We start from the raw sequence: 17,299 nt of genomic DNA, 5'->3' as shown, positions 1-17,299 counted from the left end.
TTATAGAAACATTTATGAACCATGCAGTAGTGCTGTGTGTGTGTCTCGGTCACTCCCACTCTGTTTCTCTCTCCTCTTCTCTTCATATACTTAAAAAATCAGCTCTCACCTGACACCTCACTGAGTCCATTTTGTTTTAACGTAAATCGATTTGAGCTGTTTTTTGAGTGAATGATGAGCTGAGGGGGAGGTGGTTAGGAAGGAAGAGACTTATGAGTGGAAAAACAAGATTTCTCTGACAAGTTTTATTACAAACTTTCTTATATTTACTACTTCTATTGATTTCTAGAAAGTTTGTTGAGACAACAGTGGCTGCATAAAAGCCTCCCACATTTTAGAAGTCATGCACTTCAAGGTCAGGTTCACACGTGCAGTTTGGTGTCATTATTGCTGCGTCTTCTTAAAGGGGTTGCCTACTACTTGGACAGCTGCTTCTTCAATGCAAAAGTTTCCTGAGTGAAATAAGACCACCTTACACTGCTTTCCCTCACAGCCGATGTTCCATGCAATTTTTTTCTCGCACTATTCTATTTCTGAATGAAATCACAGCATGCTGACATTTTTTTTCTCATGCAGACTATAGCTGAGTAAAAAATCCACAGATCTGCACTGCCTCATCCAATAACGTTGGGCCGAGAGCAATCCGATTTTTTTGTATTGGATTGCACTCGTCAGATTTATACGCACATGAGCGAACCATGCGACAAAGTAACAGATCCTTATTTTTCTGTACGGTCTCTAAACTACCATATTTTTCGGACTATAAGACGCTCTGGACCATAAGACGCACCCCAAATTTTCTGAAGAAAAATGGAGAAAAAAATTAACGCGTTAAATGAGGGTCCGTCTTACAGTCCAAATTATTCAGCTTACCTGGGGAGTAGGGTGTGAGAGGGAGCGCTGGTGGAGCGGGGTGCTAGGAGGTGTTCGGTGGTCTGGCTCATCCCAGGCTGGTGCAGCAGGCTCGGTGGTGCGGGGGCTCCGCAATTTTGTGAAAGCCCCCTCACATCCATCCCACGCTGATGGGCGGCAGTTTGGCAGGTGATCGGTGGTGCGGGGGCTCCACTGGCATTTGTGGAAATCCCAGAGCCCCCGCACAACCATCCTGGGCTGGTGCGCGGCACTTTTGCAGATGATCGGTGGTGCGGGGGCACCGCCGGCGCTTTGTGAAAGGCCAGAGCCCCTGAACTTCCATTGCTGTAATGAGTTGATCTTCCCTGCAGGAGGCAGGGCATGCGCAGAATTAGATCTCGGGAGACTGTATAATACAGTACTTCTTTCTTTTGGATCCACAACTTCCAAATAACACTTCTTAATAGCCATGTGTCACTCATCGACCCGTTGTATGGGCACTTTATTATGTGGTAACCATTTTTGTTTGAACAATATACTCGGATGATTCATCCTTTTCTGTCATTTAGGAGAATGTGTAAATCCCGTGGAGTTTCGTAGTCAAGAGTGGTATTTTCCAGAAACCACCGCAAATTATGATCGACTTCCCATTCAATACCATGGATTTTGTGGTTTCACCATTGCTACAAGAGATGGGCTTCTCTTACCAGGTACGTTATATGCTTGACTAGAAGAACCCATGAAATGTATGGCTCTATATACATCAGGGTTGTGGCATCTGTTCACACCATGCTGGATCCTTTCCAAGACTGAAACTCTTGGTGCCCAAAGGACCTCGATGAGATGATCGCTGAGGTGTGCGTCATTATGGCAGAATCTGTGATCTGGGATAGCGTGCCATATGGACCATGACACTAGGGTTAGATCTTTGGTATTCTTTGATTTCCTGTGTTTGTCCTGCACCTTCAAGCCCTATGCCCATTAGGCATGACACAATGTGTTTGCTTTTTCAGTGATCTCTCTAGTTTATACTGTGATGGTTTATCTTGGTTTTCTTGTTGTATTGTTTTGTCATTTCTTTAATCTTGTGGCAGATGATGAGTTTTAACCCCATCGCCACCTTGGGATTTTCCGTTTTTTTGCATTTTCGTTTTTTGCTCCCCTTCTTCCCAGAGCCATAACTTTTATTTTCCCGTCAATATGTCCTAGAGAGGGCTTGTTTTTTGCGGAACAAGTTGTACTTTTAAACAACACCATTGGTTTTTACCATATAGTGTACTGGAAAACGGGAAAAAAATTTAAAGTGCTGTATTTTGATTGCTTTTTTAACCATGTCCACTAAATGCTAAATCTAACCTGCCATTATGATTCTCGAGGTCAGTACAAGGTCGCAGACACCAAACATGTCTAGGGTCTTTTGTATTTAAGTGGTGAAGAAGAAAAAAACAAAGTTTGTATTTAAAAAAACAAAAACAAAAAAACCCCCATTTTTCTGGTTCTGGGGCTGGGTGAGAGCTTCTTTTTTGCTCGCCAAGCTGACTTTCTTTTTTTATCGATGCTATCTGGTTTGGAGTAGATACGATGTTTTGATCTCCTATTATGGTGTTTTATTGCAATGTTGCGGTTACCAAAAAAAATGTAATTCTGTGTATTTTTTATTGTTTTATTTTGAGTAGGGCAAAAGGTAGATGATTTGAACTTTTTATATATTTTTTTCTGTTTTGAGCAGCTGACGTGCCCCTAACAGCCGCGATCCACCCGCAGCTATTAACCCGTTAAATGCCGCTATCAATCTCTTGATAGTGGCATTTCACATGATCTCGCCGGAAGTGAGTCACTAATCCCACCCATGGGCACCCGTGTCACATGACAGCGGGTCGCCAATGGGTTGGCATGACAACCCGGGATCTGCAGGAGACCCTTGTGGTTGTCAATGCCAGATTGCTATGAGCACCACCCAGCGGTCGGCACTCATAGCAAGTGAGCATTTCTGCTACACACTGGCGATCTGTTTATTGCTTGAATGTAGCAGAGCCAATCAAAGTAGTGCAGCTTCTAGTTTCCCATGGAGACTACTGAAGCATGCAAAAAGTAAAAAAAAATGTTTTTAAAAATATTATAAAAATAAAAATAAAATAATTAAAAAAAATACATATATTTAGTATCGCCGCATTCAGAATCTCCCGATCTATCAAGCTATTGAAAGAATCTGATCGGTAAACAGCGTAGGGAAAAAAAAAAGTCAAAACACCAGAATTACGTTTTTTTTTGTCGCCACAACATTGCATTAAAATGCAGTAACGGGTGATCAAAAAAACTTATCTGAACCAAAATGGTATCATTAAAAACGTCAGCCAAGCACACAAAAAAAATGCCCTCACCCGACCCCAGATCACAAAAAATGGAGACGCTACGGGTCTTGGAAAAATACGGATTTTTTCACCATTTAAATAAAAAACAACGTATGCATGTTTGGTTTCTAGGAACTTGTAATGACCTGGCGAATCATAATGGCAGCTCAGTTTTCACATTTGATGAACATGGTAAAAAAAATCCAAAAAACAGTTGTGGAATTGCACTTTTTTTTGCAATTTCATCACATTTTTTTCCCCATTTTCGAGTACACGAAATGGTTAAACCAATGGTGTTGTTCAAAAGTACAACTCATCCCACACAAAAAACTAGCCCTCGCGTGGCCATATTGATGGAAAATAAAAAAAGTTATGGCTCTGGGAAGAAGGGGAGCGAAAAACTGAAAACTGAAATGCAAAAACGAAAAAGGGGTGCGGCGTGAAGGGGTTATTGTTGTAAAAAAAGATATATTTTTTTATTTTTCACTCACTTCAATAGTTTCCTATAGAGACAGAAACCCTGATTCCTGTGATGTGTCACTTACAGATGTGCATGCTGTCATTTTGATCAAATCAATGCTTTCTCTGCTGCAGATCAACCAGTTGTCTGAATACTGAGCTCTGTATAACCACCCACACCAGTGATTCACAGCTTTCTATGATCACTAAACAGAAAGCTTCCAATCACTGTGAGGGCAGTCTCACACATCCAGATAATTCCGGTACCGGAAAAAATCAGTACCGGAGTTATCCGTGTCCGTGAGCTCACGTAGGCCATCCGTGTGGCACACATGCGGCAGCCGTGTGCCGCCTGGGTACAACACGGACCGTGCAGGAGAGACAGCGCTAAAGTTTAACGCTGTCCCCTGCATCGTGCTGAAGCCGCGATTCATATCTTCTGTGCAGCAGCGTTTGCTGTAAAGAAGATATGAATAATTCATTTTTTTAGTGGTATTTCGTGTTTAAAATAAAGCTCCATGTCCCCACCCCCTGTGCGCCCCCCCGCTGTTCTGAAAATACTCACCCGCCTCCCTCGCAGTGTCCTGTCCTGGCCGCACCTTCTACTGTATGCGGTCACGTGGGGCCGCTCATTTACAGTAATGAATATGCGGCTCCACCCCTATGGGAGGTGGAGCCGCATATTCATGACTGTAATCGGCGGCCCCACGTGACCGCATACAGGAGAAGGTGCGGCCAGGACAGGAAGCAGCGACAGCCAACGAGGGAGGCGGGTGAGTATTTTCAGAACAGCGGGGGGGCGCACAGGGGGTGGGGACATGGAGCTTTATTTTAAACACGAAATACCATTAAAAAAATGGATTATTCATATCTTCTTTACAGCAAACGCTGCTGCACAGAAGATATGAATCGCGGCTTCAGCACCATGTGGGGGGGACAGCGCTTACTGGAGCGCTGTCTCCTGCACGGCACACGGAGAACGTCCGTGTGCGGTACGTGTTTTACACGGACCCATTGACTTTAATGGGTCCGTGTAATACGTGCGCTCCCACGAACACTGACATGTCTCCGTGTTTGGCACACGGAGACACGGTCCGCAAAAAATCAATGACATCTGCACAGATGCATTGATTTTAATGCGTCTACGTGAGTCAGTGTCTCCGGTACGTGAGGAAACTGTCACCTCACGTACCGGAGCCACTGACGTGTGAAACCGGCCTTACACAGAGCAGGTGGATTACATGGCACTAGACAACCATTTTTTGGTGCATGGACAGCTTAAAAGATGCACCAAATATATGAAGAGACTTGCCCCTTAAATGAACATATGCTTATTTTAAATCAGTATGAATAGTTATAGCAGTTTTCCATTGGTTTAAAGGGCATCTGTCAGTAGGATCAACCCTCCAAAGCCGTCTATATAGACATGTACCATAGGTCATAGGAAGCTGAATAATGTGATACCTTGATATCTGCGATCCAATGTGTTATGTAATAACTGACAGTCTGCTCTCTGATCTACATGTCTCACACTGGTAACGCCTCCTTTCATCTAATTTCCCGGTAGATCAGTGTCCGGCCCTTAATCCTCAACAGCTCATTTACATGTTTCAAAACCGTGGATTTGCCTGTAATAAGACATCAGATCGCAGATACCATGGTGCTCAGCTTCCTATGACCTACATGTCCATATAGACGGCTTAGGAGGGTTGGTCCTACTGACAGATGCACTTCATAAACTCAGTAATGGAAGAGTTTTGATTTGTACATATATAAGGATGATAAGCTACTTCCTTCTGTTCTGGATCAGGGAACCCAGGCATTGGTATTCTAAAGCACAGAGAAGGATATTACGTTTTCAGCTCCAAGGAAGCCGCCTCCAGGTTCGCTCAGGATCCGGATCACTACATCACTTTAATTGGGGAAAAAGCCAAACAGTGTGCAGAGCTGATACAGTTATTGGAGCTTCACCAACAGTTCTCAGCCATCACAGCCTATTCCCAGGTATGTAGATTTCAGAGGTTACGTTTTACTGTGTGACATTAAGATGTTTGAGATGCAAATAAGATGGCCACATGTATAGAGGGTTAGGCGATACCTGGAGTTTTAACGCTTTGGTCCTCCTGCATCTGCCCTGCTTGTTCTCTCCCAGACAATAGCCAGGTCTGGAAGGAGACTAAACTCCTAGGTATCATTCGATTGCAGGCAGGAGAACATCATTGGTAGTTGAATGGGACCTCGCAGATAAAATATGACTCTGATTATGTTACGAGGGATCCTCATCTATTTTTTTTAAACTTCACCGGAGAGAAAACAGAATATATGCAAATGCTTCTCACAAAATTAGAATATCATCAAAAAGTTATTTTATTTCAGTTCTTCAATATAAAAAGTGAAAGTCATATTATATAGTGTCATTACAAACTCATATTTATATAGAGTCATTACAAACAGAGTGATCTATTTCAAGTGTTTATTTCTGTTAATGTTGATGATTATGGCTTACTTATTTTCTAATGACTATATAATATATGAGTTTCACTGTTTGTATTGAAGAACTGAAATAAATTACCGTATTTCGCGGACTATAAGATGCACTGGACCATAAGACGCACCCCAAATTTGGGGTGAAAATTGCAGAAAAAAAGATTTTTTATAAGATGGGGTCCGTCTTATTGTCCGAATTTACAGTATCTTACCTGTGGGCTGGTGGTGGCAGAGCAGGGTCACAGGAGGCATGGTGTCGGCAGAGGTGGGGTGAGGCGGTACGGCGTGCACCTGAGCTGGGTCCCTTCCTGCTTAGGTGGGCGACGCCATGGCCTGGTGTCCATGGGAGGGTGGCAGCAGTGGTTACCGGCAGAGGTGTTGGGATGAGGAGGCACAGTGAGCGGTATGGCGTTAGAGGTGTCCCTTTCCCCGGTGAGGTGATGCAGCAGCCCGGTAATGCAGCAGAGCCGGGTGAATCCTGTTGTTACCGTGGTGGCAGAGGTGTGGAGACGAGGAGGCGCAGTGAGCGGGGTCCCTTTCCCTGGTGAGGTGATGCAGCAGCCCCGGTAATGCAGCAGGGCCGGGTGAATCCTGTTGTTATCGGTGCGCGCGGCCATCTTCCTGAGGCCGCGCGTTCGCAGATGGAGCTCTGCTGCCCGGGGCTTCAGGAAAATGGCCGCCGCGATCCCCATCTGCGCACGCGCGGCATCCCGCGGCCATTTTCCTGAAGCCCCGGGCAGCAGAGCTCCATCTGCGAACGCGCGGCCTCAGGAAGATGGCCGCGCGCACCGATAACAACAGGATTCACCCGGCTCTGCTGCATTACCGGGGCTGCTGCATCACCTCACCGGGGAAAGGGACCCCGCTCACTGCGCCTCCTCATCTCCACACCTCTGCCGCCACACCTCTGCCGCCGCACCTCTGCCGCCACGGTCCACGGTAAGCCTGCATTGCGAATATAAGACGCACCCCCCATTTCCCCCCCTTTTTTGGGGGGGAAAAAGTGCGTCTTATATGCCAAAAAATACGGTAACTTTTTGATGATATTCTACTGTAATTTAGTGAGAAGCACCTGTATATACCTCTAGAATCCATCCCATGCTCCAGTTCTGCAAGCCCAACAGTTCAACCTAGACCAGAAGTTATCTCTACCACCAGCCAATCAGTGGCCTAAAGGTTGGGTCACTCGTGGTCAGGACACCATTCCTTCTAGTCCGGCGGAGAATGTTGGAGTGGCAGCACTGGAGCCAATTCTAGTTGTAGTTACAGTCTGTCTTTTTTTTTTCTTTCTTCAGGCTTCACTTTCCCTGTGAAGTCTAAATATACAGCTCTGGCAAAAATTAAGAGACCACTGCAAAATGTTCAGTTTGTCTGAGTTTTCTCTTTAGGCCGGGATCACACACAGCGAGATACGGCCGAGTCTCGCAGGTTAAAACCAAGCTCTGCCACCAGCACTCCGGAGCGGAGCGTGCGGCCGCATAGCAATACATGGAGCTGCACACTCCGCTCCGGAGTGCCGGCGCCAGAGCTGGGTTTTCACCCTCTGCGAGACTCGGCCGTATCTCGCTGTAATGTGACTCCGGCCTTATAGGTATGTTTTTAAGTAAAATGTTATTTTATTCTATAAACTTCTGACAACATGTCTCCGAATTTCCAAGCAATACATTTTCTATTTTTTTCTGACAAAAGAAAAATGGTCAAAAGTAAAAAACAAAACAAAACAGTGCTTTCTGACCTCAAATAATGCAAAGAAAACAAGTTCATAATCATTTAGAAGCAACAATACTAATGTTTTAACTCAGGAAGAGTTCAGAAATCAATATTTTGTGGAATAACCATGATTTTTAATCCCAGCTTTCATGCGTCTTGGCATGCTTTCCCCCAGACTTTCACACTGCTTCTGGTTCAAAAATGTAAGCAGTTCTTCTTTGTTTGATGGCTTGTGACTATCCATCATCCTCTTGATTACATTCCAGAGACTTGCAATGGGTTCAGGTCTGGAGATTGGGCTGCCCATGACAGGGTTTTGATGTGGTGGTCTCTTAATTTTTGCCAGAGCTGTGTATACCAGGGAACCCTTTATATATAGATTTGGCATGACACTGACGTGATAAAAGGGTTTATTATGGACATCAACATTAGGTATGTACACAGCGGTGTGAATATGCAGCGGGTTTTTCAACTATATTTTCGTAACGGAAAAAATCCCTGCAGTGGAAAATGGCCTTCGCTGCAGATTTGTCATTGGCCTCGTAAGCTACGGACTTTCACAGCAGATTTCACCCTCAGATTTCAGCTTCCATAGAGAATGCCTTTCTAGTTGTTACACTCTTCACTAGGAGAAGACTTCAAATAGTTGTCTACTAACCTCGGAGCAGATTTGTGTGTGACTAGTGTCACCAGTGTTCACACTGAGTCTTCATGCTAAGTTTTTGAAGAAGAAATTTTTGCCAAGGATTTTGGAGAGTTTCTGTTTTAAAAACCCAGCAATACAGACATGGGCCTTGATTTATCAAGACTGGCGTTGTACACGTGAGTCTTAACTAAGGGGTATGGTGGAGTGGGTATTGCCTGATTGATTAAGAGCTGCACCCCACTTAATGAATCATGCATCTTAGCAGTGGGGTTCTCCACTAAGTGCCTGGTCACAAAACTTGCTCCAATCAGGAAGCTGGTCATACATTGGCGGAGCTGGCTGGGACTGGCGTGAAAACGCCAACAGTCGCAAAAATGTCCGATAAAAAATTCTGACTTTACAAAGTGTTTTCTGCCATTTTGATGTATCGACCCCTCAGTGCGAGGAAATACTAAACATTATCTTCCTAACAGGCTCAGGCTGCTGAAAAACTACTGATGAAACCAATCACTAAGTGCAATAGCAGCACCCAAACTGACACACACATCCTGGAAACCAACATTGTGAAGTCCTATGAGTGGAATGAATGGGAACTGCGGAGAAAAGCAATCAAACTGGTATGGAAATACTTGTTCTGAAATATTACTGTAAAATAGAGTAGAAATCTGAACAGCAGCAGAATAGAGATCCTTATTTCTGCCTCTATTGACATTTCAGTAATGATTCCCCTTTGGTGGGTAGTAAATTTCCACTGACCTAGGGGGGTAATAATGTAATTTTTATGCGTACCAAATGCGGAAGCCTATGTGATGTACACGGTCTAAAAGGTAAATTAACTCTCAAAACTTTTCTGAGCAATTTACAATATACCGTATGTACTCAAAAGCATAGTGGACTATCCATATTGGTACAGTGGGCAAAACATATACTGACCAGTACTGTATGAACAGATGCCATAAAGAGACTCCTACACTATGGATACATTTGTCCCGATACATTAAGACTGACGCTCTTCACACCAGTCTTGAGGAGGTGTGCGTGAGTCAGACGTTCCTGCTTCATACTAGGTGTAGACCTGTTCTTGAATCAGAACAAGTTGGGCACATCTAAGTGTGCACCTCGCCACCCCATGGATTTGACAAGCGGCAGTCACCAAGCCCTCGTCCCGCCAACCACTTTGTAAGAGCTGGGCAAAAATGGTGAGAGAACACCAAAAGTTGCAAAATTTTAGGGCAGCCACCAATTGCGCCACAATTCTGCGTCTTTTCAAAGCTTTTTACACCAGAATACTGGCGTAAACGCTTTGATGAATCGAGTCCATTGAGTTGCATATTAATGAGAAATCTATATGCAAGCAGATTAAAGTCTGAATGTGAGAGGAGAGACAGCAGTGAAGGTGAGAGGAAAAAGATGAGATGACTTAAATACCTGTAAGAACATTATAGGGGGAATTTATCGACAGCTTTACGCTCACTTATTTGCTATAAAAAACCTTGTATAATTTGCGACATGCCATGTCTGCACTAAAATGTGTAATTTTTCTCACCTCAAACTTTATAAAAATTGCATCACATTAATAAAGTGGCATTTGCTTCGTAATCCATATAATTCCTTGGGATAAAATCTGAAGTCTTAATACCCTCCCGCTATATAATACATCGCGCACTGTTGTGAGATCGGAGCGATGATTTACATTTTTCAAAGCTTTCACATCCATTCTTTCTCTTCCAGACAAATTTGCGCCAGAAGGTGACTCGTTCCATGCAGACCCATGGCAGCCACATGAGACGGGAGAACTTCAGTCAGGTGTATCTTCCAAAACAAGTAGGCACACAGACAAAACGGGATAGTGCCAGCAATGTGCCGAAGCCACAGACCTTCCTGTCAGGGCTACGCGGCTGCAGGTTATCGAAGCCTACAAACATGGTTAAGGTTAATCTAACAAGAGATGTGGAGGAATCCTAAGTTCGGGTGATACCCTAGACATGGACGTTTCTGGTTCTTACTGAAGACTTATCAGCAAGAAGAAAGAAGATTGTTATGTGATTTACAGAATTGTTCTGTTGCCGTCTGCACCACATATAAAGTGCAGAATAAAGCTGATACCTTCCATGTACACGGTCTGGTTTATGTGTAATCGTGTGAACATCAAGAAGAATCCAGATCATCACTGTTATGTGTTTTACACTGTTAAGGCGGAGTTCACACAACCATATAAAAAAATCGCCTTCATTTCATCCATAAAAAAAACATGATTTTTTTTTTTCTCACTTGTCATCTATTGTATTAAAAATGTTAAAAATTTGCAAGACTTTTTACACCAGTTTTCTACGTAAAAAAAAATTGCAATGTATCCTTTAAAATCAAATGCTATACAGTAGCTCCGTATGGAATCTGACTTTCTTTGCGTGCCCACATACTCGGCAGGGGGAGTCTCATCTGACATATGGAAGTAATTGGTGCACGCTGCATGTTTTTGGTTTTTTTTACGCACAAAATTGGTCCGTGAAAAAAAAAAAATTGCTCATCTGCTCTGCCCCATTGAATAACATTGGTCTGATTGTTGTCCGTTTTTTCCCCTACAGCACTCCGAAAGAGAATGTGATCTTGGCCTAAGAGTGGTTACATGTTGGTAAAATAGTCTTTTCAACGTAAATGCTGCTTTTTTTTGTGTGCTGAAAATCTGCTCATTTAAAGGGGTTGTCCGATCTTGGCCGGCAGGTCTGCAGTCACTCTATGCAATTGCAAACTCATGAATCCTAAAAATGTGTGCTCTGCACACTGTGAGGATTCCCCGGTGACGGGAGCAGGTGGTCATGTGACTGCAAGTATGCAAATTGCATACTTCCAACCATATTCTGACTACACTGTATCTGGCCTACACTTGCATTGAGCGAGGCCGTGCCTCTCTAGTCGTCACGCAACCGCAAGTATGCAAATCACATACTTGTGGTCACGTCTCCACCACCGCTGCCACCGGAGAATCCTTACAGCAGGCAGTGAGCAAGATGTCAGGACATAGTGACTGCAGACTTGCAACCTAACGCCGGATAACCCCTGTAACTGTCCCCCCAAAGTGGATGTGATGTCATGAAAATTGTTTCACACTGTGCATCTGAAGACAGACTGAAGATTTGTGCATTTTTCTCAATGGGGAGCCTGAGAAAAATGCTAGTTAAAAAAATGCAGTGCAGAATCAAAGCATTTTTGTTAAAAACAAAATGGACAAAAATGCATCAAATAAAGTATTGACAGAAGATTCTTATTACATACTATGGTGCGGCCACCTGAAAAAAATGTGAATGTAAGCTACAGGGTTTAAGAATATTTTCACACTTTTTGTAGAATTTCAAAAAAATATAAGTTTTCAAGCAGAAACAGCCTGAGGAAACACTCCTGTTTGTAAAGATTTTGGAGGACTTTTTTGGTTTCTTCAGTCTTTCCTGAAACTGTTTTGGAACATTTGGATAGTGCTTATTTTGAAGAGGTTTCCTTCCAAGAAATGACATGAATTTTCTTTTTTTCCTTCAGAAATTTTGAAAAACTCTTTAGGTGAAAAACATCTCAAATTTTCTTTGATGAAACATCAGAGTTGATTTCTCAGATAGAAATTAATTTGAAGAGTTTTGAGTTTTCTAAGAGATTTTGAAGCAAATCTGAAATAGGCGGATACTGTCGGAAACAATGTCCGACAGAGCACATAGTGACTCCCATCTGCACCATTAAAGTTAATGGTCACATCTGCACAAATGTCCGAATCCTGCTTTCCAGGGCTTTATACATATGTGAACATAGCCTAAAGCAAATCTCTAAATGCCATCATCCGCAATGCAGGAAAGATGATTGCTTTCATAATCAGGTGCAGAAAATAAAATACAATTAAAATAAAAACTGATTAAAAGAAAAGAACGTAAACAGTCCCTTTAAGAAAACAGCCAAAGCCATTGGAAACTGAAGCAAAATCTGAAAATTACATAAAACCTTTGACTGAAACTTTATCTTTAACATTACATTGGGTAAAATCTGAGGATTTGTGCAAAACCATTCTGTGACTGGTGCGGCAGGCCAATGTAAATGGAGTAATAAATATAAAGTGATGATAATAGAAGAAAAATAATATTATTAGCGCAGTTACAATAAAATAATAATGGAGCTGAAAACATATAAGAATATTGACAACGAGCAGATATCTCAGTGCAAATTAAAATAAATTATTAGAATACACAGCTCTGGCAAAAATTAAGAGACCACTGCAAAATGTTCAGGTTGTCTGATTTTTCTCTTTAGAGTTATATTTTGGAGCAGAATGTAAATTGTTCTTTTAGTCTATAAACTTCTGACATGTCTCCAAATTTCCAAGCAATAAATTGTGTATTTTTTTGCTGACAAAGAAAAATGGTCTAAAAAAAACAAAAAAACATTGCTTTCAGACCTCAAATAATGCAAAGAAAACAAGTTCATAATCATTTAGAAACAACAATACTAATGTTTTAACTCAGGAAGAGATCAGGAATCATTATTTTGTGGAATAACCATGATTTTTAGTCCCAGCTTTCATGCATCTTGGCATGCTTTTCACCAGTCTTTCACACTGCTTCTGGCGCAAAAATGTAAGCACTTCTTCTTTGATGGCTTGTGACAATCTATCATCCTCTTGATTACTTTCCAGAGGTTTTCAGTGGGGTTCAGGTCTGGAGATTGGGCTGCCCATGACAGGATTTTGATGTGGTGGTCTCTTCATTTTTGCCAGAGCTGTAGAATAAATTAAATTGAAATAGGGTCTTATTCTGTACAGAGTGGTAGGGGGCCAGTGGGGCCTCTGTCTAACCATTTAGATGCCACAGTCTCTATTGACAGCGGTGACGAAGACTTTAACTGAGGTGCTTACTCCCTGCTTGCAGTGAGGAATGATAGTTGATGCAAAACATGAGAAAAGGCATAACGCCTCTGAGCCCAATAAATCTAAAATAAGGTAGAGATATATGTAGATTATTGGCCATATGCTCACCTTCTGGTAAGTGCCTTTCTTGGGCAATGATGGGCAAACAAACAACACTATAGATACTCAATACAGAAGAAACTGCAGGACAAGGGCAAAGCTGATAGTGACCATCCAAATTTCTTATTAGGAAGATATTCAGGCTATGCGTTTTGATACCAAATCGGTATCTTCACCAGACCAAATATAGCAAAAGTCCACATGTATGTGGTATAAATAGCAAAAGTGGTGCCCTTTAAACTAATTAGCATAACAGAAGTAGCCATTAAGTGCAATCAGTGGCAGACCTAGGTGCCAAGGGCCCACCAGTAACCAACTTCAGGGCCCCACTTTTCAGCTGCAGGCTAATGTAACATTATCCTCAGTCACAAAATTATATAACAGTGAACTGGGTTAAATGAATAAGATGCCGCCTTTGTCTGTACATAGTGATTCAAGTATATTGTGACAATTACTGCTCATATAAGAGGGTGGTGGCACAGTATTGCACAGGGGTCCACCGGAGGTTTCTCCTGTGGGCCAGTCCAAGCCTGTCTGCAATAAAGAGAGAGGATGTAGGCAATAGGAAAGAGTCATGGCCAAGACTGAAGCATGATGTGACCATAGTGGGGTTAGACTGCAAAAGGAGGGAGGGGATAAGGTATTATTATTATTAATTTATGTAGCACCATTAATTCCATGGTGCTGTACATGAGAAAGGGGTTACATACAAGTTACAGATATCACTTACAGTACACAAATTTACGATGACAGACTGGTACAGAGGGGAGAGGACCCTGTCCTTGCTGACTTACATTCTATGGGATACTGGGGAAGAGACAGAAGGTCGGGGGTGCCGCAGATCTGGTGGTGGTGAGGCGGCAGCTCGGGCAGTGAGGCGGCAGCTCTGGTGGTGGTGAGGCGGCAGCTCGGGCAGTTGGTGAGGCGGCAGCTCTGGTGGCGGTGAAGCGGCAGCTCTGGTGGTGGTGAGGCGGCAGCTCGGGTGGTTTGTGAGGCTGATCTAAGAGGAAGATATGGATAGAAAGGTGGAGATATGTCACACCCAAATAGGATGGAGCTTGGCAATTGAGGATGAGAAAAAAAGCTATGAAAGATGGGTGATGTCAAGGGGATACTGTTGTGAATTTGCTTTTTGCTCCCTCTAGTGGTTACTAGTTTTTTGACTCTGGTTTTTCTATCATTCCTTTTATCCGCACCTGGGTCGTTAGTTGGGGGTGTTGCTATATAAGCTCCCTGGACCTTCAGTTCAATGCCTGGCAACGTAGTTATCAGAGCTAGTCTGCTGTGCTCTTGTCTACTGATCCTGGTTCCAGTTATATCAGCTAAGTCTGCCTTTTGCTTTTTGCTATTTGTTTTGGTTTTGTATTTTTGTCCAGCTTGTTCCAAATCTATATCCTGACCTTTGCTGGAAGCTCTAGGTGGCTGGTGTTCTCCCCCCGGACCGTTAGACGGTTCGGGGGTTCTTGAATTTCCAGTGTGGATTTTGATAGGGTTTTTGTTGACCATATAAGTTACCTTTCTTTATTCTGCTATCAGTAAGCGGGCCTCTCTGTGCTAAACCTGGTTCATTTCTGTGTTTGTCATTTCCTCTTACCTCACCGTCATTATTTGTGGGGGGCTTCTATCCAGCTTTGGGGTCCCCTTCTCTGGAGGCAAGAAAGGTCTTTGTTTTCCTCTACTAGGGGTAGCTAGATTCTCCGGCTGGCGCGTGTCATCTAGAATCAACGTAGGAATGATCCCCGGCTACTTCTAGTGTTGGCGTTAGGAGTAGATATATGGTCAACCCAGTTACCACTGCCCTATGAGCTGGATTTTTGTATTCTGCAGACTTCCACGTTCCTCTGAGACCCTCGCCATTGGGGTCATAACAGTTTGCCAGGCCAGTATTAAATGTTTAATGCATTGCAGAAGAGGGATTATAAGAAAGAAGATTCTGAGTTTTTTTTTTTTTTTTTCTTCTTCCCCTTTACCTCAGAGTGGCTATGCTTGCTGCAGACATGAATGTCCAGACCTTGATTACAAGTGTGGACCAGCTGGCTACTCGTGTGCAGGGCATACAAGACTATGTTATCAGAAATCCTAGGTCAGAACCTAAAATACCGATTCCTGAACTGTTTTCCGGAGACAGGTTTAAGTTTAGGAATTTCGTGAATAATTGTAAATTGTATTTGTCCCTGAGACCCTGTTCATCTGGAGATTCTGCTCAGCAAGTAAAAATTGTTATTTCATTCTTACGGGGTGACCCTCAGGATTGGGCTTTTTCGCTGGCGCCAGGAGATCCGGCATTGGCTGATCTTGATGCGTTTTTTTCTGGCGCTCGGTTTACTTTATGAGGAACCCAATCTTGAGATTCAGGCAGAAAAGGCCTTGCTGGCTATGTCTCAGGGGCAGGACGAGGCTGAAGTGTATTGCCAAAAATTTCGGAAATGGTCCGTGCTGACACATTGGAACGAGTGTGCACTGGCCGCTAATTTTAGAAATGGCCTTTCTGAAGCCATTAAGAATGTTATGGTGGGTTTTCCCATTCCCACAGGTCTGAATGATACTATGGCACTGGCTATTCAAATTGACCGGCGGTTGCGGGAGCGCAAAACCGCAAATTCCCTCATGGTGTTGTCTGAACAGACACCTAATTCGGTGCAATGTGATAGAAAAACCGCAAATTCCCTCATGGTGTTGTCTGAACAGACACCTGATTTAATGCAATGTGATAGAATCCTGACTAGAAATGAGCGGAAAATTCATAGACGCCGGAATGGCTTGTGCTACTACTGTGGTGATTCTACACATGTTATCTCAGCATGCTCTAAACGTATAGCTAAGGTTGTTAGTCCTGTCACCGTTGGTAATTTGCAACCTAAATTTATTCTGTCTGTAACTTTGATTTGCTCACTGTCATCTTATCCTGTCATGGCGTTTGTAGATTCAGGTGCTGCCCTGAGTCTCATGGATCTCTCATTTGCTAAGCGCTGTGGTTTTACTCTTGAACCATTAGAAAATCCTATTCCTCTTAGGGGTATTGATGCTACACCATTGGCAGCAAATAAACCGCAGTATTGGACACAGGTTACCATGTGCATGACTCCTGAACACCGCGAGGTGATACGTTTCCTGGTTTTACATAAAATGCATGATTTGGTTGTTTTAGGGCTGCCATGGTTACAGACCCATAATCCAGTCCTGGACTGGAAGGCTATGTCAGTCTCAAGTTGGGGCTGTCGTGGTATTCATGGGGATTCCCTGCCTGTGTCTATTGCTTCTTCTACGCCTTCGGAAGTTCCGGAGTATTTGTCTGATTATCAGGATGTCTTCAGTGAGTCTGAGTCCAGTGCACTGCCTCCTCATAGGGACTGTGACTGTGCTATAGATTTGATCCCAGGCAGTAAGTTTCCTAAGGGAAGACTGTTTAATCTGTCGGTACCTGAACATACCGCTATGCGTTCATATATCAAGGAGTCTCTGGAGAAAGGACATATTCGTCCGTCTTCTTCCCCTCTTGGTGCGGGATTCTTTTTTGTGGCAAAAAAGGACGGATCTTTGAGACCTTGTATTGATTATCGGCTTTTAAATAAGATCACTGTCAAATTTCAGTATCCTTTACCGCTGTTGTCTGACTTGTTTGCCCGGATTAAGGGTGCCAAGTGGTTCACCAAGATAGACCTTCGTGGTGCGTACAACCTTGTGCGCATTAAGCAAGGTGATGAATGGAAAACCGCATTCAATACGCCCGAAGGTCATTTTGAGTACTTGGTGATGCCTTTTGGGCTCTCCAATGCGCCTTCAATTTTTCAGTCC

The 17,299-nt window shown here is 43.2% G+C and overlaps 1 protein-coding gene across 1 annotated transcript in view; it reads left to right on the top strand.

Moving 5' to 3' along the window:
• The window catches only part of CFAP206 (cilia and flagella associated protein 206), a 40,756-nt gene extending 30,135 nt beyond the window's left edge, over nt 1-10,621 (top strand). Inside the window, exons 9-12 of the mRNA XM_077289754.1 lie at nt 1,422-1,562; nt 5,473-5,666; nt 8,979-9,122; nt 10,237-10,621. Of these exons, the coding sequence (XP_077145869.1) occupies nt 1,422-1,562; nt 5,473-5,666; nt 8,979-9,122; nt 10,237-10,470 (713 nt within the window). The 3' untranslated portion in view covers nt 10,471-10,621. The remainder of the gene's footprint in view (nt 1-1,421; nt 1,563-5,472; nt 5,667-8,978; nt 9,123-10,236) is intronic.
• The last annotated feature ends 6,678 nt before the right edge of the window (nt 10,622-17,299 follow it).

This window comes from Ranitomeya variabilis, chromosome 2, assembly GCF_051348905.1.
Source record: "Ranitomeya variabilis isolate aRanVar5 chromosome 2, aRanVar5.hap1, whole genome shotgun sequence".
NCBI lineage: Eukaryota > Metazoa > Chordata > Amphibia > Anura > Dendrobatidae > Ranitomeya > Ranitomeya variabilis.
The sequence above is the reverse complement of the archived record's forward strand: the minus strand, read 5'-3'. Positions and strand labels throughout refer to the sequence as shown.